The sequence below is a fragment of the Siphateles boraxobius genome, unplaced genomic scaffold (assembly GCF_051911475.1).
Source record: "Siphateles boraxobius isolate OS27281-9 unplaced genomic scaffold, OSU_SipBor_1 30, whole genome shotgun sequence".
NCBI lineage: Eukaryota > Metazoa > Chordata > Actinopteri > Cypriniformes > Leuciscidae > Siphateles > Siphateles boraxobius.
In genome coordinates, this window is record NW_027508920.1 from 2,777,962 (window position 1) to 2,803,056 (window position 25,095).

Consider the following 25,095-nt stretch of genomic DNA (forward strand, 5'->3'; position numbering starts at 1 on the left):
GCCTGTACGTAGCTCATAGCCAATCGTTTCAATTATACCAGATGACATATGTAGAGCGACAGAAATTAGACGAGGAAGATGACGATGGGTCATAGATTTATGTGTACACGATGGCGTGTATCTAACGGCCGTTTCACACCGCATGCGTGAGCGGCTTGTATTTTTTTCGGTGTGCATGTTAATCAATGAGTGCATTCACACCGGGAGCAGGAGTAGCGCGTGAGCGTCGAGAGGCGCGTGAGCAGCAGTGAAGCGATTTTTGCTGCACTGATCACGCTAAATTAAAGTGAAAGCACACTTTTGATGGACAAAAACAAATATTTCACAGAAAAAGTGCCCAAAATGCACAGAATAAGCATGTCTAGTGAGTTTTAACTTGAACTTGAGTAGGCAAATCAAAGAAAATCAAGACTCAAAAATATTTATAGGTAAAAACGGGTTTTTAATTATTCAGTTTGGGTGAAAGTTGTGTATTATATAAAAAAAAACTTAAGTTAACTAGCCAGAAAATATTATATATAAACGTTCTTTTAGTTTATGTAACACACAGACAGCTACATAGGCTAGCACAACCCAAATCAAACCCGAGAGTGTGGTTTATTTGTGTTTTGTTTTTTATCCGTGGAGTTTTCAGTCTTGTAAACATATCAAAAGTATGACTGAAACTAATAGATTGGAGCCATTTCCTGGGTTGTTTTGTTGTTTAACATTAATATGCGAATGTTGTACACCTCCCCATAACAAACTTTTAACACTACCAATGTTATAAATGACCAACTTCTAAAAACAAATGTATAGTTGTCTGTAAAGAATTGCTCTCATGTAGCTTTGGAGCCGCTGCTGTGTCACTGTACAAACGCTTCCAGTGTGAATACTCTCGCGCGTCTGCAGATGCAGTGACGGTGTAGTTACGCTGACGCGCTGCTCAAGTGCCGCTCACGCTTGCGGTGTGAAACAGCGGACTGCATCGAAAGGTAACTTCGCGTCTGCTGCCATGTTGGATCCATAGGTATAAACAAACTGCTACGGTGTGTCGCATAGATGTCATCGTCGTCTTGCTGCTCCCTCCCCATCCTGTGATTGGTTCCCTAGATGAGGCGAAAATCTGGACCATGGTATCCAGACTGGATACTAGCAGCGTGAATAAAATCGCACTGCGGCAAGGCAGCATGGGGAGACCCAGGCTACTCAGAAACCATGTATTATGGAGCACTGTGGGCAAAACCATTAAAAAGTTAATTTCCAGCTTGGCTGATGGCAGCCATTTTGGATATAGGGCTCTCACAAAATTTCCCCACATTTTTGTGAAGGGCACCCCGGCTAAATTTTTTCTTTAACCTTTATAGATGACAAATCCAGTGAGAAACGAACCTTCGCTCTCCACGGTCACGGAACTGCTATAGATGACCTAACTAATAGCCTTTACGCTAGTGCTCGCATGCTATGTAAACACTTCAGCCGGAAGTAGAAAACCGTTTAGTCCGTTGAACCCGCTATGAATCATGGGAACGGGCGAAGAATAAGGTGGATACACTCTTTCAAAGACGTTTAAAGCACTACATACCGTGCTGATGGCCTGCACCCCAGCAGAATCGGAGCGGCTGTTCTGTCGGACAACATCTCCAAGACTTTAAACACCATATGACTAGTAAGTCAAAGTCCAAATCACAGTCTTTGCTGTCCCAACTTAATTGATATAAGTAGTGTAGAATATTATATAGAAACTGTGTCTATTCCTCGCTTAGTGAGGCCAAACAATAAATCTAGTGTAGGATCTAGCAAAAATCTTATTGTAATTAAACCAGAAAATCTAAATATCAGTGAACAAAACAATTTCTAAAGCTAGGTCTTCTAAACATTAGATCCCTCACACCTAAGGCGGTTATTGTAAATGAAATGGTCACAGATAATAGTTTCGATGTACTTTGCCTTACTGAAACCTGGCTTAAACCAAATGATTATTTCGGTCTAAATGAGTCTACTCCACCAGGATACTGTTATAAGCATGAGCCCCGTCTGATCGGTCGTGGCGGCGGTGTTGCAACAATCTATAGAGATATTCTTAATGTTACTCAGAAAACAGGTCACAGGTTTAATTCGTTTGAAGTACTTGTGCTAAATGTTACGCTCTTAGATGTAAGAAACAAATCCATATTATCTCTAGCCTTGGCTACCGTATATAGACCTCCAGGGCCCTATGCTGACTTCCTAAAAGAGTTTGCATACTTACTCTCAGATCTATTGGTCAATGTCGATAAAGCAATAATTGTTGGAGACTTTAACATACACGTAGATAATACAAATGATGCGTTAGGGGCTGCGTTTACAGATTTATTAAACTCCTTTGGGGTCACGCAAAACGTCAGTGGTCCCACTCATCGTCTAAATCATACACTAGATTTAATTATATCATATTGAACCAATCCAACTGATATAAATATTATACCGCAAAGTGACGATCTCACTGATCATTACATGGTATCTTGCGTAATACGTACTGCTGAAATTTGTCATGTTGCGCCACGTTATCGACCAGGCAGAACAATCGTTCCAACCACTATAGATAGATTCTCAAATAGCTTACCTGATCTATCTCAGCTGCTCAGTGTACCCAAACAAACAGATGAACTAGAGGAAATGACTAGCAGTTTGAGCACCATGTTCTCTAGTACACTAGATATTGTTGCACCAATTAGATTAAAAAAGGTTAGAGAGAAAACTAAAGCACCATGGTACAACAGTGCTACGCATGCTATCAAGAGAGAAACTCGTAACTTAGAGCGTAAATGGAAACAAACTAATTTAGAGGTCTTTAGAATCGCGTGGAAAGACAGTATGTCACGTTATAAAAAGGCTCTAAAAGCAGCCAGGGCTGAGCATCTCCGCAAACTAATAGAAAATAACCAAAATAATCCAAGGTTTTTATTCAACACCGTGGCTAGACTAACAAATAAACAGACATCACCAGAGCAAAATATTCCGTTACAATATAGTAGTAATGATTTTATTAATTACTTCGATGAGAAAATAGAAAGCATCCGAAACACAATTGTAAATATACAATCCTCTATGATGTCTTATGATTCAACCTCAATTATGGCCCCTCTAGAACAACTACACCACTTTACAACTATAGGACAGGAAGAGCTAAATAAACTTATCATTGCATCTAAACCAACAACATGTTTATTAGATCCAATACCCACTAAACTACTGAAAGAAGTGTTACCTGTAGTGGAAGAGCCTCTTCTTAATATTATTAACTCATCTTTATTTTTAGGTCATGTTCCAGAAATATTCAAGCTGGCAGTACTAAAACCTCTCATTAAGAAACCGCAATTAGATCCAAATAACTTAGCAAATTACAGACCCATCTCAAATCTTCCATTTATGTCTAAAATACTAGAAAAAATTGTGTCCGCTCAATTGTGCTCTTTCTTGCAAGAAAATGATATCTATGAAAAATTCCAGTCGGGATTCAGACCGCATCATAGCACAGAAACTGCGCTAGTTAAAATTACAAATGATTTACTTTTAGCTTCTGACCAAGGCTGTATCTCAATACTAGTTCTACTCGATCTTAGCGCTGCGTTCGACACTATAGATCATAAAATACTCTTGGATCGACTACAAAACTACACTGGTGTTCAGGGACAGGCATTAAGCTGGGTTAGATCGTACTTATCAGACCGTTACCATTTTGTCTGTTTAAATGGGGAAAAATCGAAGATAACGTCAGTAGACGATGGAGTGCCGCAAGGATCGGTGTTAGGCCCTCTGCTATTCTCAATATACATACTGCCACTTGGTAATATTATAAGAAAACAGGGAATTGATTTCAACTGTTATGCTGATGACACTCAATTATATATCTCATCACGACCAGATGAAAACACTAACTTATCTAAATTGACAGAGTGTCTAAATGATATAAAATGATGGATGACGTGTAATTTCCTGCTATTAAATTCAGATAAAACGGAGGTACTACTTATTGGTCCGAAAAACTACCCACAAAATCCCTTACAATACAACTTTAATTTAGAAGGATGTCCTGTTACTTTATCCACTACAGTAAAAGACCTGGGTGTTATACTAGACCGCAACTTGACTTTCGAAAATCATATTTCATATATTACAAGAACAGCCTTTTTCCACCTTAGAAACATTGCTAAGCTACGTAACATGCTATCTGTTTCTGATGCAGAAAAGTTAGTTCATGCATTCATGACCTCGAGACTAGATTACTGTAATGCTTTATTAGCTGGTTGTCCTGCATCTTCAATAAACTAGCTACAGTTAGTGCAAAATGCAGCCGTTAGAGTTCTCACTAGATCAAGAAAATATGATCATATAACACCTATTTTATCATCTCTACACTGTTTACCTATTAAGTTACGTATCAATTACAAAGTATTCCTACTGACCTATAAAGCCCTAAATGGTTGAGCTCCTGTGTATTTAACAGACCTTCTATCGGCCATACAATCCATCGCGCTCTTTAAGATCACTAAATTCAAGGCTTCTGGTCATTCCTAGGATATCGAAGTCCACTAAAGGAGGGAGGGCGTTCTCACATTTAGCTCCTAAACTCTGGAATAGCCTTCCTGATATTGTTCGAGACTCAGACTCGCTGTCCCAGTTTAAAACTAGATTAAAGACACATCTCTTTAACCAAGCATTCACTTAAAGGAGAACTCCGGGCAATTTTTAAGTTAATCTTGATCGTTAGACCTTTGTGAGTACTGACTATAGAAAAAAAAACGAACCGGATTGGTGCTTGCTACGCGGAGCTGCGACCGCGAATGCCCAGAGCTCCCACCCAGCTAAAACGGCAGCTATGGGGGCATCGACATAAAGAGCGTTTTTGAACCTCTTAACAGACACAAAATGCAATTAAAATGTCTGTCCAACGTGAACAGGGACCCTACATGTGAACAATATGCGTTTAGCAACTTAGCCATTGTTTCAACTCACCTAAATAGTCTTTTAGACGGCAAGCTGTAGTCTCGCGCTGCAGTCCCGTGCTGTAGCCGGAAAAGGTAAACAATGTCCAGGTGGGAGGAGCGTTGATCATGTGCGACGAGTTATGATCAGAGTTGATTACAAGTGAAGAAGAAATGGTTCGTGTTTGTGCCTTTCCGAATTGTGACAACAGAATGCGAAAATATAAGAGCTTATATTTTCATCGTCTTCCTTTCCATGACCTCGAGATTCTGCAGTTTGTGGCTAGTTGTATTTCAACTTGATGTGCAAACTCCCGTAGAAGTACTACGCGCTAAAGATTACCGCATTTGCAGTGAACACTTTGACAAGGATGACTACACACACTCAACACAGCGGGGCCGTTTGAAGAAAAATGCCATTCCATGTACGAAGACTCGTCGCACATGATCAACGCTCCTCCCACCTGGACATTGTCTACCTTTTCCGGCTACAGCACGGGACTGCAGCGCGAGACTACAGCTTGCCGTCTAAAAGACTATTTAGGTGAGTTGAAACAATGGCTAAGTTGCTAAACGCATATTGTTCACATGTAGGGTCCCTGTTCATGTTGGACAGACATTTTAATTGCATTTTGTGTCTGTTAAGAGGCTCAAAAACGCTCTTTATGTCGATGCCCCCATAACTGCCGTTTTAGCTGAGGGGAGCTCTGGGCATTCGCGGTCGCAGCTCCGCGTAGCAAGCACCAATCCGGTTCGTTTTTTTTTCTATAGTCAGTACCCACAAAGGTCTAACGATCAAGATTAACTTAAAAATTGCCCGGAGTTCTCCTTTAATGCTTAACCTTTAATACTACTGCTGAATCAGTTCGAATGCATTAACATTATGAACATCAGATATGCTAATTATTTCCCATCTGCCTTTCTGCTGTTATCTCGGGACGCAAGTCCCGAGGTAAATAGTGTTCGTCAGCTCCAGTTTGTATCCAGCCTCTCACGGAGACTTCAGATGCCCCAACGCCTGTGAAGAGACGACTCGACGCCTGTGAAGAGACGACTCAAAGCCGGCGATATGTTATGCCATAAATTAATACATGATTAACTGACTGTATTTTTCTATGTACATTTCCGAAATGCACTTTCTGTAAAGCTGCTTTATGACAATGTGTATTGTGAAAAGCGCTATACAAATAAATTTGAATTGAATTGAATTGAACATTTAAACAACGTTACATATTTATATAGTAATACTTTATATTTATATAGGTATTACGTTGCTCATGCAAAGTGGCAAAACATTTAAACTTAGGCTATATGTTAAAATCACAACATTTTAAATTTAAAACTTACAATAGACAAAAACAGCCAACTCTCGTCTTTTCTTTCACTTTTAAATCTTTTTACAAGAAATCCTGCATGTTTCTCCACCTCCACGAAGAGAAGAGTGCTATCCATTATGTCTCCTTTTTTACCTAAATGCCAGGTACGGTGTCCCTTTCCTTGTTTTACCCGAGGCAAAAAGCCATGTGTTAAATTTGAAACAGAGTAGACTTTAAACTCTATGCATCTGTGGAGAAATTACTAAATTTTCGCGTCAATACATGTTTACTTTAATGCGAACAGTGCACTGTCGCTTTAATTCAGTGCGCACAGCACAGCTTGTGTGCGTAAATGATCTCTGCACTGCTGTATACGCACCGCTCCTTGAACGCAGTGCTGTACCGCATCCGTGTGCAGTGTGAACGCTCTAACCAGTTAACATTGATATGGAAAAAAATATGTACCGCATATGCAAACGGAGTATGTGTGAAACAGGCGTAAGGCTGGACTCCGCTACTGGTTATTTCTGACATTTTGGCTAAGTGAGATTCGCCTGTTTTGTTGTTTCCGGAGTATCTGCAGCTTGTGTAAAGGATGGTAAAGGGGGCGGGGAGCAGCAGCTCATTTGCATTTAAAGGGACACAAAAACGGCGCATTTTTGCTCTAATAAGTTCAAATTTGACAAGCTATAATAAATGATCTGGGGGGTATTTTGAGCAGAAACTTCACAGACACATTCTGGGGACACCAGAGATTTTGTGAAAAGGGGCATAATATGTACCCTTTAAATTAGTTAAAAAGTGTTAAATTAATGCAAAGAGTTGTGAGGACATCGGATGCGTGTCAGATCTGGATCCGTGTCATGTGCTTCAGATCTTAAAGTGACAGCAGCCTAAAAAAAACACTGCTGTGATTTCTGTCATTAATGTAAATCAAAGAACAAAAGACAAGGAAAAATCACTCACTGCTCTTAACTGAACTTTTGTAGCTTAAAAAGGATTTATCTTTTTTAATTAAAATTTAATGCAGTGAAGACTTTTGATAACTTTATTACATTTCTGTAGATTTCCTACCTGTTAGATCAAATATTTGATATACTGTGTTCATGTGAAATGAAGAATATTAAAAACGTTAATGTTTGGTGCGATTAATTACAGAAAAATATTGTGATTAATTAGTTAATTGTTTTAATCAATTGACAGCAATAATAAAAATATAGTCAAACATTAAAAAACATACAGTGTTTTTTTATTGTTTTCATTTGATAGTTAAAAGATTAAAACATTTAGCCAACATGAGGTCTTATGATACTGTCAGTCTTTTTACATCAGTGTGAAACTAGGCTATGCAGATTAAGACAACCATTCATCAACATGCATTGATTAATCATGTGCTGGTGCGACCAACTGAGAAAGTTGGTAGCACCAGTGCAACCAGTGGAAAAGTCAGTCTGGAGCCCTGTCAACAGTGTTGGGAAAGTTCACTTTCTACATGAACTAGTTTAAAGTTCAGTTCACAAATTTTAAAATGAACTAGTTCGGTTCAGTTCATACTTTAAAATTTTGAACTAGTTCATTCATAGTTCTTTTTTTCCATAATGTTGCTGACAGCTATTATTTTTCAAAATTATTGCCACAGCCCATATAGAACTACAGACAGCAGTTATTTTATCGGCGGGCAAAGTTTGAAGAGAAATGTAAGATTTTTCCCATCCTCACCTTGTCATAAAACTCGTTTAAATGATCATATGACGCTTCCTTGCTGCATTTTCTTTTGATCACGCATGCGGCGGTGCGACGCTGGTGGCTGGTGTTGCCAGATTGGGTGTTTTTTCCGCTACATATTAAGGCCTGTTTACGGTGTGTTTTAGCCGGGTTTTCGCCTGGAAGGCTCTATAGAAATCTGACGCCCTATTGAACGAAGTTAAACTGAGACCACGCCGTGCGCCGTTCACAGACACCAGAATGAACGAGTTCACAGTAACGTTCACCAGGCAGTAATACAGTACGTTAAGTTCACGTTCGCCCAAAATATGAACGAGTTCAGGCACAACACTGCATGTCAACAGTTCATGTTTAGATAATGCCAGATTGTTGACAATCATAACATACTGCTCAAATATTCTAAAACCCTACAAAACCAATTGAAACACTTGGATTGAACACTTCAATGGATTAATTTTTTTTAATGTAAAACCTTTAAACCCATTACAATATGTATAACTTAAAGGTGCCATAGAATGGAAAACTGTATTTATCTTGGCATTGTTACATTTACATTTATTCATTTAGCTGATGCTTTTATCCAAAGCGACTTACAATCGCTATATTTCAGAGGTCGTACACCTCTGGAGCAACTAGGTCAAAAGTGTCTTGCTCAGGGACACATTGGTGTCTCACAGTGGATTTGAACCCGGGTCTCTCACACCAAAGGCATGTGTCTTATCCACTGCGCCATCACCCCCATTGTTGAATAATAACTGAATTACCACAGAAAAACGGAAGAATCGCAACATAACCCCAACTGTGACGTTGCAGTCGGGATCATTAATATTTACGCCCGTCGCCCTCAAAATGCACATATACCAGCCCATTTTCTAGGTCAGGCAGTATCACAGCCAAATCATCAGAAGTTCTGCAGGTATTGTGAAGAAGCAAGCAAGGACAATAGCGAAAATGGCAGATCATGGATATAAATGTTATGTTATAGGCTGTACAGGGGATTTGAGCACTTTTCATACCCTTTTCACAGAACAGAACTGTCAACAGGGATGGTTGACGTTTATCTACAACAGGATACCGCACCATTTTAATTCAAAGTTGTTAGTTTGCTCTGCCCATTTAACCACTGACAGTTTTTCTAACCTGGGACAATATCAAGCAGGCTTCGCTCAGCGTTTGATACTGAAGAAGGGGGCAATTCCAACTATATTGCCATTACAACCCCTACCACAAGCAGCAAGTAATGTTAGTGATTTTATCCACTTCCTGACTGTTGAAGCCATTTCTGTTTAAATCAAAAGTTTCTTAGTGAGCTAACAAGATTAACGATAATTTACCCTTTGTTGTCGAGATTGAACGCAAGATGCTAGTACAGTAACGTTAACCTTAGCTAACTAGCAAGCTTCAAGTAACGAGCATAGATAACTAAATAGTATGACGACCTATTTACCAGAGGTTAATATTATTTCCAGCCAGTGTTGTCATATACATCTACAAAATACAACTGTAGATACATCTATGTCAATCCCTTTTGTCGGGTAGTATTATAATTTAGCCTATATTTCATCAACAACAAATAACTCAGGAGCTTTGGTTGCTTACAGATAGCTCACTCACTTCTTCTAGCTAACGTGACCTTCTCCACCACTTCAGTTGAAACGATAGACAGTGCATCTAGTCAATTTGTTAAAATATTTTTTTGTTTGAGATCTGAAATATGATTATTTTGCACGTTTGTATTTCAGAGTACATCACAGCTCATGCGTACAAATCTGTGAAACAGCCAATAAGAGCAGAGCTCAACATTATTATTCATGACCCTTCAAAATAAGGTAATAACAGCCCATTTTATTCTAGGGACAAATCCTAGGGTTGTAAATGGACATGTAAAACCGTATCTGGAGAATTTTTGCCCTTACCTAAGCCACATACCTTCTATGTAGATATCAGAGAACAATTCAAAATATTGTATCAATGCATTTTATGGCACCTTTAAGATACAAAAAACAAAAAGAAATCGCAAAAGAACAATTCAGACTTAAATCGTTATTCTAAACTTTAGGCTAACATTATTAAATAAATTAAATCATTTATATGTAGTATTTTTGTCATAAATGTTAATTAATTGTTAAATATTTAATTATTTCAACAATTGAAAAATGAAAACAGAATCAGATGCTTTAGCTTTATCAGATGATTTAGCAAACACACTCATGTTCTTTGCACCATGAACCACATTTTCAACTTGATAACTACATTCCATGTAAAGCTCTGTCCCAACTGAAACACTGTTGTGTGTGCATGTCTTTGAAGGCTGTAGGGTATCCCTTTTGTGCCCCTGATGCATTGAAAAGTTTGCGATGATGCAGGCTCCACTGCAGACTTCTGCTCGATTTATACACACTTATGCCACTAAAGTTTAAACTCGGAAGACAACTGAAAGGGTGTAGGGGTGCCATTTGGGACAGGGCCTAAACGGGTTGTATCTTAATCACTTACGTGCAACAGGAGTCGGGCCTCCATGGCCTCCTTGCAGGTGATGAAATATGGCTTCATTAGCAAGATATCTTGACGTAATTTCTGCAGTGCAAGATTTATCAGAAAATTATTTTAGATTGCTTTTTATTTAATGCTGTTTATGTTCAGCAAATAATCTGCTCATATACTTCATAAATTAAACAAACAAAATAGGTTTACATTGTCATAATTTAAAAAAAAGTTATATTTTTTGAATAATTTACTGGATATCACTTCAATGGACTGCCAAAATCATGATAATGTTGCATGATTGAATTGTTGGTTATAGTCAAGAAAGTCAAAACCTCAGAACTTGAACAGGTGAAAAATCACTATTTTAAGGTGGATACTCACTCTGATCTCCACCAGCTCCTCCACAAAGTTAAAGAGCAGGGGGTTGATCTCTTTCAGTCTGAGCACAGGCCTTGACATCATCAGAGCAAGATAGCGCATGGATGAACGACACACCTAAACACATCAATACACAAACCAAAATCAGAGTTTTTTTATCAAACTGAAAAATAGCGAAAGGACAGCACTTTGGATTGATTACACACACACACACACACACACACACACACACACACACACACACACACACACACACACACACACACACACACACACACACACACACACACACACACATACATATATATATATATATGGCATATCACTGCCATATCACTGAGCCATATCACTGCCATATCACAGAGCCATATCACTGAGTGTCTTAAAAAAAAACTTGTGTGCGTAACTACCTTCTTCTGCCATGGATTCAAATCTCAAGTTGACAGTTTAACAGTTGAGTCCAAGTCTCTGTTACTAATATGAAAATACAATCAGTGCCATATTAGTGTATTGTTGAGATTATTAAAGTATTATTAGATAGATAGATCGCTTAAGTGTGTGTGGTTTCAGTTTTAAGGGGCCGGCATGACAAACATCTTTGCAATTAAACTGCAAAACGAAGAAAGAAAAAAACTTAGTCAATTTCTTGCGCCAAAGCCTCAGTTACTAATTTTAAACTGTCACTTTAGAACTAGCAATGATAGCTTGGGCTCCTTCACTGAAGTTATTAGTTTATTAAAGTATTATTGGGTAGAGTAGTAGTATGAGAGAGAGAGAGAGAGAGAGAGAGAGAGAGAGAGAGAGAGAGAGAGAGAGAGAGAGAGAGAGAGAGAGAGAGAGAGAGAGAGAGAGTGAGAGAGAGAGTGTCTGTGCGATTACCTTTCTTTTGTTATATAGCTTTCATTCTCTAGGTCAAGTCATAAATTTTTAAATAAATAAATAAATAAACCGGTTAAGGGGATTTCACATGACGGGTGTCAGTGCTGTTCAATGCATTGATCTCTATGTGGTGAAGCGTCAGATTCAGCGTTATGTAACAATGTAACCTACATTGAAGTCACTTAAAAATCAAGAAGGGTATAGATGCAGCCTGGAGATCTCCAGAGTGGGAGCTACAAAATGGGGCTATCTAAAGATTTCACTGATCTTGTCAATCAAATTGCTGATTTCCTACACAATGCTAAACACCAAACCCCAAACTATACTCTACACCCCACCCCGTCAGTAACTCCTCTAACCTTGTCGGACAACGGAACATTTTTAGTTGCACTGCCTTACCCTGCGAATCTTGAGTCCCAGGACAAACTGTTTATATTGATCTGTAAATATATCAATTCAGATGCTGCTTCTCAAAAAAACATGGCCCTGTAGCCTAAAACTTTGTGTTGAAAAAAGTTGAATCAAATACAATATTTCTTTCTAAGGCTACTTTTTGTAATGTCTATATAATGCTTTTCTCATTTAACACAATTACTTCAAATTATCTTTTGGGGGTTGTGTTGGAGTAGTTTTCTCTCCCTCCAGCAGGAGGCGTTGTAGTTGTTACAAGTGTTATGTTTAACCTTTACTAGCATGAGAGTTAGAAATACAGCACATGTTGAAATATGACTGACAGCAGAATCCACTTCTGACGTAATCTACATTCTTCCTTCTTTTTTGTCTTACAGAAAGCATTGCTTGTGAGTATTTTATGTTTAATATGAGTCTTGAAAACAATATTTGTGAACATTTTTGTTAAACAAGATTATATTTGATAGTTTTTAGTTTTGATGAATGTTAGCCAGACTTTGCATAAATACATGTGAACATAAATTAGAATACATGCTGTTTATTTGTTTCTTTTTGTAGTTTCACTCTGTCGATTATTGAAGGATACGTTAATAAAAGGACATCACAAATGTCAATTGTCGAGGAGTGTATCTATCTGCATAGCTGTGTCTGAGTCTAACAGTGAGGGCAGAATAGTGAAAAAGCACCTATCTACGCGACAACAAGTGGATGTTACATCAGCCTCAGCATAATCAACTATGTCTGAAGAAGGGAGAAAAAGCTCAGCGTCCATCTGCTCCAAGAAATCGCATCACTCCAAGAGCTCTAAAGGTTCAGTTAAATCAGCTGCCAGTATAGCTGCTCTCAATGCTCGAGCTAAAGCTGGAGCAGCTCGTACAAGAGCAGAATTTGCAAAAATGGAAATTGAAATGAAAGTTAAAGCTTAAAAGTAGAAGAGGTGTGTCTGGATGCCACACTACAAGCACTACAACAGCAGTGTGATGCAGAAGCCGCACAAGCTGAGGCGTATGTCTTTGAGAAAGCGACCACTGATCTTGAAGAAGAATCTGCATCGGGGTCCGTGAAGGTAGATTCCACAGAACGTACTCGCGACTATGTAAAACACCAAATAATCCTAAAGGCAGATTCAAGTCCCTTTTGCAACACAGAGCACAATGATACTCTAGCAACAACTGTCCCATACGAGCCACCAAAACAAGAACTAGGCCAGTCTACGGACGCAGAGTACGTCCATCTACCCCCGAGTGCAGACAAACGTAAAGATGTTCCCCAACTTTCCCAAAACATTCCTGTGCGGAAACTTTCATTTGGAGCATTACCGACACATCAAAGTACGGGATACACTCCACAACATGGCAATATGACTGATATAGCCAGGTTTCTAGCACGACGTGATTTGCTCACTGGCGGCCTCGGAAAGTTCAGTGACAAGCCAGGTGACTATTGGGGATGGAAACCTCTGAGAGCAGTGTATATTAACAGACCCTCCGAGGGATTGGGCAAAGTATGGGAAAGACTGGACGAGTGCTACGGCTCCCCCGAAGCCCTGGAGAAGGCGCTACTTGACAGACTTGAGCGTTTTCCGAGAATCTCCAACAAAGACCCATACCTCTTGAGAGAACTTCAGGATCTTCTCCTAGAGATAGAGGCTGCAAAGGACGAAGGCTATATCCCAGGCCTACTGTACCTCGATACTGCAAGGGGCATTCATCCTGTTGTGGAGAAGTTACCCTTCGGTATGCAAGAAAAGTGGATGACGTATGGGTCTAAATACAAGGAGGAGCATTCTGTATCGTTTCCACCATTCTCAGCATTTGTCGCCTTCATTAGCAGGGAATCAAAAATGCGCAACGACCCAAGCTTTAAGCATTCAGTGCAACCCGGTCTTGTACCCATTAAGATGAGGTTTCAGGACAAGCAGAGTAAGAGAGAAGCAATCTCAGTCATTCGGACCGAAGTGGTCAGCACTGAGCCAAATCCAACTGCAAAAACAAACATCCATGACCCAAATAAAGAATGCCCAATCCACAAGAAACCTCACACGCTTAAAAAATGCAGAGCTTTCAGAGAAATGCCTTTGGAGGAGCGTAAGATCTATTTGAAGAGGAATCTGATATGTTTCCGATGTTGTGCATCCACTAATCATCAGGCAAAAATATGTAAAGCCGAGACCTTTTGTGCAGAATGTAACTCCAACTCACACATTACTGCTCTTAATCCTGGTCCTGCACCTTGGGCAACCACCACAGAGCCTGCTTCCGACAACGGCGGGGAGTGCAATATAGCTTTACCTACGGCCACGTCTACATGTACGTCTGTGGGAGTGAAGTTGAAAGTCACTCATGTGGCAAGATCAGTCCTGTATTAATTTATCCACAGGGCTCCCCTGGGAAGAAACTCAAAACCTACGCTATTTTGGACGATCAAAGCAACAGGTCACTTGCCAGATCTTTAATCTTCGATACGTTTGGCATCACCAAAGGCTGCTTCCCATACAAGCTGAGAACCTGTGCAGGCCTTGAGGAAGCTACAGGGAGGAGAGCATACAACTTCATCGTCAAATCTGTTGATAGCAAGTCACGCCTAAAGCTCCAAACACTTAACGAATGTGACATGCTGCCGGACAATCGCAATGAGATTCCTAGACCTGAAGCTGCTCGTAACCATTCCCACCTCCAAGACATTGCTTCCGACATTACAGATGTTGATCCTGACGCTAAGATCCTGCTTCTCATTGGTAGGGATGTTATTCACGCACAAAAAGTTCTTGACCAACGCAATGGACCCCCAAATGCACCCTTTGCTCAGAAGCTAGCCCTTGGATGGGTGATTATTGGAAACATTTGTTTGGGTGGAGCTCACAAACCCGTACAGGCAAGCGTTTTCAAGACGAACATTTTGGATAATGGTCGCCCGAGTCACTTCCTTCCATGCAAGAGCTTCATCCAAGTAAAGGAACGCACCGTCCCACAAAGCCACAATAAGGTCAGTTTCCCTAGCCATATTAAGAACACGTCCATCGGAGAAACCGTGTTCCAAAAAATACATCTGGATGAGAGACCTGGTTACTCTAAAGAAGAAACAGCCTTCATGCAGATAATGAATAAGGAAGTCTATCAGGACAATACAAATAGTTGGGTTGCTCCGCTGCCCTTTCGTTCACCTAGGCCATGCCTTTCCAACAACAGGCAGCAAGCCGCCCAGCGCCCATCTTCAGTTCGTCATATGCTGAACAAACGTCCTCACATGAAAAGTCACATCCAGGAATTCATGCAAACTCTTTTTGACAACGGCCATACGGAAATAGCGCCACCCCTTACTGGACAAGAAGAGTGTTGGTACCTTCCCTTCTTCGGAGTGTATCACCCCCGCAAGCTGGACCAAATAAGGGTTGTCTTCGACTCTAGTGCTCGATATGAAGGAGTGTCCCACAATGACGTCCTTCTTACCGGTCCGAATCTCAACAACAGCCTGCTGTGAGTGCTAATGCGGCTCCGTGAAGAGAAGGTAGCCGTAACAGCTGATATTAAGCAAATGTTTCATTGCTTTGAGGTCAGGGAGGACCATCGGAACTCTTTGCGTTTTCTCTGTCACCAGAATAACGACATGGAACAACCAATCGTGGAGTACCGAATGACGGTACACGTCTTCGGCAACAGCCCATCGCTTACCGGTCCGAATCTCAACAACAGCCTGCTGGGAGTGCTCATGCGGCTCCTTGAAGAGAAGGTAGCCGTAACAGCTGATATTAAGCAAAGAGAAATGAGACAATACAACAAAACATCTTGTGGAACGTCATTTTTATGTCGATGATTGGCTTGTCTCCTTGCCATCAAGTACCGAGGCCATCTCTGTCATTCAAAAGGCTCAAGAAACTTTGACCTCATCTAACTTGAGGCTGCATAAAATCGCCTCTAATGACATCACAGTAATGAAAGCATTCTCTAACGAGGATCTCGCAAAGGGTCTGAAAGATCTCGACCTAGGAGCAGACAGTCCACCAATGCAAAGGAGTCTTGGAAAAAGCTGGGACATTGCAACAGATGAGTTCACCTTCCAAGTGTCTTCCGCTGAGAAGCCCTACACTTGTAGAGGGGTACTATCAATCATTAACAGCTTGTACCACCCTCTAGGCTTCGCAGCTCCGGTCAGCATCAAAGGCAGGGCTCTTTTAAGAGAGCTTTCAACAGATGCAGGTGAATGGGACGACCAACTTCCAGAACGAATGCGAGAAGAATGGAGTACATGGAAGGAATCCCTGAAGTATCTTGAACAAGTGCGAATACCAAGAATGTATACATCCATATCCTTCTGTGGTGCAGCCAAAAGGGAGCTCTGTATATTCTGTGACGCATCCATCAAGGCTATTGCTGCCATAGCTTATGCAAAGGTCACAGATACAGAAGGCAAGAGCGAACTCAGATTTGTGTTTGGCAAAGCTAAACTTGCCCCACAACAAGAGATAACTATCCCGAGGCTGGAACTATATGCAGCTGTTCTTGCCATCGAGATTGCAGACTTGATTTCAGAGGAGATCGATGTTCCATTCCATTGCACAAGGTTCACAAAATGAATCCAGAAGATTCTATGTCTATGTGTGTAACAGAGTTTAAAGGATTAGAAAATCATCCAGCCCAGAACAATGGAACTACGTGCAGACAGATTTAAACCCAGCCGATGTAGCTTTCAGGTCCATTCCAGCAAACACTCTGATGTCCAGCATGTGGCTCAAAGGACCAGATTCCCTGCTACGAGCGCACGCAAAAGAGACCAAGTGCTGTTTTGAGTTACTCAGTCCAGACTCTGACCCTGAGATTCGCCCTACGGTGACGGCCTTTGCAACTCGTCTAACAGATTCTTTCCTAGATCCAAGTCGCTTTGAGTCCTTCTCAACTTGGACATCACTGCTTAGAGCAATAGCAAGACTCGTTCATATCACCAGATGCTACAAGGGAAATGCTTATGAAAGCAAGTGTCAAGGTTGGCATATTTGCAAAAGTATCACCCCAGAGGACTATGGGAAAGCAAAAAGCGTTATTCTGAGCTGTCTTCTGAGGTGGTGACGGCGCAGTGCATAAGACACATGCCTTTGGTGTGAGAGATCCGGGTTTGAATCCACTGTGACACACCTATGTGTCCCTGAGCAAGACACTTGACCCCTTGTTGCTCCAGAGGCGTGCAACCTCTGACATATATAGCAATTGTAAGTCGCTTTGGATAAAAGCGTCAGCTAAATGAATAAATGTAAATGTCTTCAACACAAGACTTATCCTGAAGTCTTTGCATGCATCAAAGCCCAGAAAGAGATACCAAAGCAAAATCCACTCAGAAACCTTTCGCCCTTCAAAGATGACGCTGACTGCCTTAGAGTTGGTGGTCGTCTTTCACAAGTCGACATGCAAAATGATGAAGCACATCCTTTCATCATCCCAGGAAAGCACCATGTGAGTACACTACTGGTACGGCATTATCACCAAAAAGTACAGCATCAGGGACGCCATTTCACAGAGGGCGCTGTAAGAACAGCCGGATTATGGATTGTTGGCGGAAAACATTGCATCAGCTCCATCATTCACCACTGTGTCAAATGTCGCAAACTGAGATGGAACACAGAAACCCAAAAGATGTCCGACCTACCAATTGATCGCATAACTGTCTGCCCACCATTTACTTACGTTGGTGTCGATGTCTTCGGACCCTGGACTATCAGTTCTCGTCGAACTCGTGGAGGTCTTGCCAATAGTAAGCGCTGGGCCGTCATTTTTACCTGCTTGGGTACCAGGGCCATCCATGTCGAGGTAATCGAGTCAATGGAGTCATCCGGTTTCATCAACGCCTTACGACGGTTCATCTCCATTCGTGGACCAGTAAAGCAACTCAGGTCTGATTGCGGAACCAACTTCCTGGGTGCATGCAAGGAGCTTGGTATAACCTCAAACCAGTGTGATAACCCGGAGATACGAGATTTTTTGGATAAGAGTGAATGCACGTGGGTCTTTAACCAGCTCTCATGCCCCTTAAATGGGAAGAAGTTGGGAGCGCATGATTGGGATTGTGAAGCGTATTCTCGACTCAATGTTAACTACCAACTCAGTTCAGCTGCTGACCGCCATTGTGAACTCTCGACCTCTCATTCCTGTCTCATCTGATCCCGACTGTCCCTTCATTCTTACACCTGCTACACTCCTCACCCAGAAGACTGGATCTCCACCTATCCCTCCTGGAAGCTTTGTCAAGTCAGACTTGTACGGGCGCCAGTGGAGACAGGTGCAGCATCTTTCTAATGTCTTTTGGCACCGCTGGAGAACTCAATACTTGCCAACGTTGCAAGATCGAAGAAAATGGCAGACGAACAGGCCAAATCTACAAGTAGGAGATCTTGTACTTCTCAAAGACAACCAAGCCAAAAGATGCCAGTGGCTCATGGGAGTTGTGATCAATACCTTCCCCAGCCGACATGGAAAAGTCAGGAAAGTAGAGATAAAAGTTGCTTCTGGGGGTACGTGCAAATCTTTCTTGAGACCAGTTACAGAGACTGTACTTCTGCTGCGCAACTCCAATGAATGTAGCCAACAGTCCAAGAATTAAGGGTGACATCCTATGGACGTCAGGCGGGGAGTGTGCTGAAGTAGTTTTCTCTCCCTCCAGCAGGAGGCGTTGTAGTTGTTACAAGTGTTATGTTTAACCTTTACTAGCATGAGAGTTAGAAATACAGCACGTTGAAATATGACTGACAGCAGAATCCACTTCTGACGTAATCTACATTCTTCCTTCTTTGTTGTCTTACAGAAAGCATTGCTTGTGAGTATTTTATGTTTAGTCTTAAAACGATATTTGTGAACATTTTTGTTAAACAAGATTATATTTGATAGTTTTTAGTTTTGATGAATGTTAGCCAGACTTTGCATAAATACATGTGAACATACATTAGAATACATGCTGTTTATTTGTTTCTTTTTGTAGTTTCACTCTGTCGATTATTGAAGGATACGTCAATAAAAGGACATCACAAATGTCAATTGTCGAGGAGTTTATCTATCTGTATAGCTGTGTCTGAGTCTAACAGTGAGGGCAGAATAGGGGTAATTTCTTAGCCAAATTTGATGTGCGATTAATTTGCGATTTATCAGATTAATTAATCGGCATATGTAATTATTTAGATTCAAATTTTTAATTGCTTGACAGCCCTAATTTAATTATTATTTCATTAAATTGTCTGCATTTGGATCCTCTCTGTCATCTCCTCCTCTCCTCGTCAGAAATTATTTTATCACAAAAGAATAAATGATTAGCAAGATTTTAGAAAGGCTGCAAACAAGACACACCTGGGAACAATCAGGAACAAATCAACAAGAAAAACTACAAAGGACTACAAAACATGATGCAAAACAGGAAATAACATATAAATCCACACAAGACAAGGGGAAAACAAGACAGGAATCATGACAGATGACCCCCTGAACTGTCGGCGCCGCCCTGGAGGCTTCCTGTTCTGCTAAGCCACACCCTCGTCAGCCTCTACTGTTACGGTTTGTATTTGTTCACTTTAGAGTTTGTTTTTGATCTTTTCTGCTCATGTCTGTTTCTAGGTTGGTTTTTAGTCTGTTAATTGGTTCAGTTCTCTCCCTGTTTGTCACTATGGTTTCTAATTGATTGTTAGTTCTGTTCAGGTGTGTCTTGGTAATTAGCTCCTCAGTTGCTGTTATTTAAAGGGGACCTATTATGCCCCTTTCCACAAGATGTAAAATAAGTCTCTGATGTCCCCAGAGTGTGTATGTGAAGTTTTAGTTAAAAATACCCAACAGATATTTTTTACTGCATGTTTAAATTGTCACTTTTTGGGGCTAAGAAAAACGCGCCGTTTTAGTGTGTATCCCTTTAAATGCAAATGAGCAGCTGCTGCCGGCCCAGAGGGCGGAGCCTCACGAGCTCACGCTCAGTCAGGACAATCTCATCTCACGGAATGATAATATCAAAACATAAACTCTCAGTAGCCCTGTTCATTTCGACCCGGAGTCGGACAATAATGCCCACAAAGCCAGAGAATATATGCTGTATGTAGATAGAACAGGTATAGTCTAATTACGGTTATAACTTATTTTTTCCATCTTGCTTTTATCAACTATTAGTACAAGCGGACGGCGTCCGAATGTTGGCCAAAAATATACTGATGAAGTATATTGTACATCGCACAAAAGATGAAGCGTCAGTTTTACTCCGGAAAATCAATGTAAGAGCTGAATAAACAATGTATAAGAAGACCGCATTGAAGTCTTATCCATAAACTCTCTCCCTCTCACTTTCATTATCATCAACATACACAGCAAAGTACAAAAAAACACTCGTTACAACAAACAGTAAACAAATAAATACACATAATATTATATACACCTGAGAGAGGGATCGAGTATTGCGTAGCTATACGCAGTGGGGAAACTCCTTTTCCTCGATTTACTGAAGCTTATATGTAAAACGCATTTGCAGCTGCACAGCTAGCACATTGAGCGCCTGGCTCGCTCATAGGCTGTGCTGCGGCAACTGCACATCCAATGGCGCGGACGCCTCTGACGTGCGACCAATGAGCTAGCCCTACGTCATAACACGTCAAGGCCCGCCAAGGGGGCGTGGCCTTAGCATATAATATTCCCCCGAATTCACCATTATAGCAAGTTTAATGACTGAAGCGACAACTCGCCAGGTTACTATAGTGCGGCCGGCTACGCAATACTCGTTGCCTCTCTCAGGGAACTGAGGTTGCGATAGTAACCGAGTAGTTCCCTTTCGAATGGTCACTTCGTATTGCGTAGCTATACGCAGTGGGGACGCCATGCAAAACGCCGCACTATAGGTAACTGGCTGCCACTGCAACTCAGGACCCCTGAGCTCACAGAACAAGCCAGAAAACCAAGTATATATAACAGACCAGACACCGTCGGGTCTAGAATAATATATATGTGTCAGTAACAAACCAACATAATATACTAATAAAATCAGACACCGTCAGGATTATTAGTACAGGAAAAAACAACCGGCCAAAGCGGGTTTTATATATATGTATGTATGTGATTGTGCACAGTAACATACACTGTCTGGCCTTAATCATACCGAAAGCACCTTCGCCTGCAGAGAAGGCACCTATATTATACAACTTCATAAATGTGGAAGGCGAGGACCAGCTGGCCGCACCACAAATATCTTGAATGGGAAAGCCAGATGACCGAACCCATGACGAGGACATGCCCCTGGTCGAATGGGCCTTGATACCAATAGGCAAACCTGACCCACTGAGGTATAAGCCATAGAAATGGCATCCACTATCCATCTAGACAGTCTTTGCTTAGTGACTGGATCACCCTTAGATCGGCCACCAAAGCAGACAAAAAGCTGTTCTGATTGTCTAAAAGATGCAGAACGCTCCAGATAGATTCTCAGCGCTCTGACAGGGCAGAGAATATTAATCTCCCCATCCTCGGCAGAAGGGGGAAGGGCTAATAATGTAATAACCTGTGCTCTGAACGGCGTTGAGAGCACTTTGGGTACATAACCATGCCTGGGTTTGAGAATGACTCTGGAGTCATCTGGTCCAAACTCCAAACATGAAGGGCTTACAGAGAGAGCCTGCAGATCTCCCACTCGCTTGATAGATGCCAATGCCAACAGGAGAGCAGTCTTTAGCGTAGAGGTTTAAGATCAACCGACTGGAGCGGTTCAAAAGGTGGACCCTTCAGAGCCCCAAGGACCGTGGAGAGGTCCCAAGGCAGCACAGAAGGAGGTCTGGAGGGGTTAATCCTCCTAGCACCTTTTAGAAACCGAACCACCAGGTCGTTTCTTCCTAGTGATTGGCCGGCCACCAGAGCATGATGAGCTGCAATGGCTGCCACGTACACTTTGAGCGTGGACGGGGAGCGACCCGCGTCCAACAGCTCCTGCAGGAAGGAGAGTACCACAGATACTTCACATGACTCTGGGTCAACACGATTTTTCGAGCACCAGCTGGAAAAACTCGACCATTTCAAAGCATAAAGGCGCCGAGTAGATGGGACCCTAGCTTCAGAGATAGTGCTTAAGACCCTCTCAGGGAGGTCCCTGGGTACCCGTTTAGGGGCCACACATGGAGGGCCCATTAATCGGGTTGAGGATGCCATATTGTCCCGTTGGCCTGTGTGAGGCGGTCTTTCCTCATTGGAACAGGCCTGGGGATTGTGTCTGATAACTGAACCAGCTCCGGAAAACACGGCCTGGATTTCCAGAGAGGGGCCACCAGAAGGACTGGGCATCCGCTCTCCCTGATCCATTTGATGACTTGTGGAATCATCAAGACGGGGGGAAAAGCGTAAAGGGGGGGGGGGGCCTTTTGGGCCAGAGATGGGCCAGCGCGTCCCTGCTCTTCGAGAAGAACACTTCGCAGTGGGTGTTGGTTCTCGAGGCGAAAAGGTCGATTTCGGCCTCGCCGAACACACTCCATATCAGACTGACCGTCTGTGAGTTCAGGGACCACTCGCCTAGGAGAGTGTTGCCCCGTGAGAGCATATCTGCACCCAAATTCTGGACGCCAGGGATATGCGCTGCTCCCAGAGAGCTCAGATTGGACTGTGCCTATAAGAGGAGGTCTCTCGCCATAGCATGCAGGTTGCCTGACCTGATGCCACCCTGGCGATTTATGTAGCCCACCACTGACATGTTGTCCGTGCGGACTAAGACGTGGTGAACTCTGAGGTTTGACAGAAATGCTTTCAGGGCTAAACCAACTGCTTTCATTTCCAGAGAGTTGATATGTAAGCTCTGCTCCATGCTCGACCAGTTGCCGGAAGCAGGCTTGCCCTCGTGCAGCGCTCCCCAACCCAGGTTGGATGCGTCTGTAAAATCACTTTCCTCCTGGAAACTATTCCCATGGTCACACCCTTGTGGTACCAGTCCTGAACCCGCCAGGGAATCAGGGTTCTTAAACAACTGTGATTCACCATGATGCGCAGGCTGTCTGACTGCCATGCATGGGTTGGCACATGGCATTTCAGCCAGTGCTGCAGCGGGCGCATACGCAGTAATAGCATCCGGAGTACTGAAGATGCTGCTGCCATGAGACCGAGAAGTTTCTGAAATTTCTTTAGGGGTGCGCGTTCGAGCGCTCTGAACGAGGCTGCAACCGTTTGCACCGAGAGCACGCACTCTCGTGTGAGCTGCGCTGTCATCGTCACGGAGTCTAAAACTGGGCCCAGAAAGACCACGCTCTGGCTGGGGGTCAGTTTGCCCTTTGTAACATTGATTGTGAGACACAGGCATTCTAAATGGCCGAGAATCAAATCCCTGTGAGCCAGTAGCTCGGCTCTCGACTGTGTCAGGACCAGCCAGTCGTCGAGATAATTTACCACGCGCACTCCCTGAAGTCTCAGGGGAGAGAGCGCTGCATCCATACACTTTGTGAATGTACAAGGTAGGGGTGGGAATCTCTAGGCACCTCCCGATTCGATTCGATTCCGATTCAGAGGCCTGCGATTCGATTCAAAAGCGATTATCGATTATCTGAATCTTTTGTGTGTGTGTGTGTGTGTGAATATAAATACTTTGCTTTAAAAGTACAAAGTAATGACCCATAAAGAATTAACATACAATATATTTTATTAAGATTGCAAAGAACCAACAGGAAAATAAATGTGTGCCTGAACTAGCAGCATACTTGTAGTAAATTAATAATATAACAACAACAGGTGTTCTGACGATTCATGCTACCCATCGAGATGTGCTACTTACTGGTGCATGTGCAGACTATTTTTCTTCTGCTTACCACGCCCATAAATCTATGCATCCTTGCTGTGGAGACTTGTAGGAAACTTTGACAGGTCAAAGATGAATATTTGATGATCATTTTTACTTTTCACACCGTTTTAAAAATAAAAACAGTACATTATACTGTACTCTTAACTTCGAATTTTATTATAATTTTATTTCATATAATAATATCATTTTTACTTGTTATATCAAATGTGATAATTGCTAGTTCATTTAAAATATCAAAATATGCTCCCCATACACTTACCCTGATTAAAATGAAATAACGATGTTATAATATTGTGAGATTTACACCATTATGGAAACAATAGAGAATGAATCAACATTATCTGTGATCGATTCGCGTTTGGGTAGCATTTTTCGACAAGGCAGCAGAAATCGTCTGAAAACCGGTACAGCCCAGAGCCATAGAGAGAAACGGCTCTGGTACAGCCGAGTGTTTTTCCTCCTCTGGGTGGAAACGTGTCATATGGCTTCTCATATTTGTCGTGTTGCCGAAATATTTTAGTTTTATTCTACAAAGCTTACAACTAGTGTGGCTCTTGTCCAGCTCCTTTCCCCCTTCAACTTCATAGAAGCCAAAATATTTCCAAACGTCAGCTTTTAACGAGGTAGGTGTTTGGATTTCGCGCTCAGCCATCGCGTCTCTGTTATGTGCACACGCCACAGACAGACGGTCCGGGCACTGCACTTCCGCGCTTCAGAGTTCCGTCTTTTGCGTTCCGTCAATATTACGTCATTATAAATAGGCTACATATCTAAAAAAAAAAATTTTGTTTTGTTTTGAAAATCGATTTTTGACATTTGTGAATCGATTCAGAATCGTCCACGTCCGCATCGCGATGCATCTAAGAATTGATTTTTTCCCCCACCCCTAGTACAAGGTGCTAATGACAGACCGAACGGCAGAACGGTGTATTGATAAGCCAGACCCTCGAAGGCGAATCTCAAGAATGGCCTGTGACGAGGGTTTATCTGAATGTGAAAGTATGCATCTTTCAGATCCATTGTAAAAAACCAATCCCCCGGGCGAACTTGCGTGAGGATGTGTTTGATAGTTAACATTTGAAAGGCCGTCTCATAAGAGCCTTGTTCAAATGTCTCAAATCTAGTATGGGTCTGAGACCACTGACTTTTTTCGGGATTAGAAAATAGCGGCTGTAGAA

At 41.9% G+C, this 25,095-nt stretch overlaps 1 protein-coding gene across 13 annotated transcripts in view; it reads right to left on the reverse strand.

Annotated features, from left to right (window-relative positions):
- def8 (differentially expressed in FDCP 8 homolog) overlaps positions 1-25,095 on the reverse strand; it is a 194,001-nt gene that overhangs the window by 37,106 nt on the left and 131,800 nt on the right. For all 13 annotated transcript variants that reach the window (XM_077248136.1, XM_077248141.1, XM_077248146.1 and 10 more), the window contains 2 exons: positions 10,856-10,969; positions 10,484-10,564 (listed from right to left, as the gene is read on the reverse strand). In XM_077248136.1, coding sequence (XP_077104251.1) covers positions 10,484-10,564; positions 10,856-10,969 — 195 coding nt within the window. The remainder of the gene's footprint in view (positions 1-10,483; positions 10,565-10,855; positions 10,970-25,095) is intronic.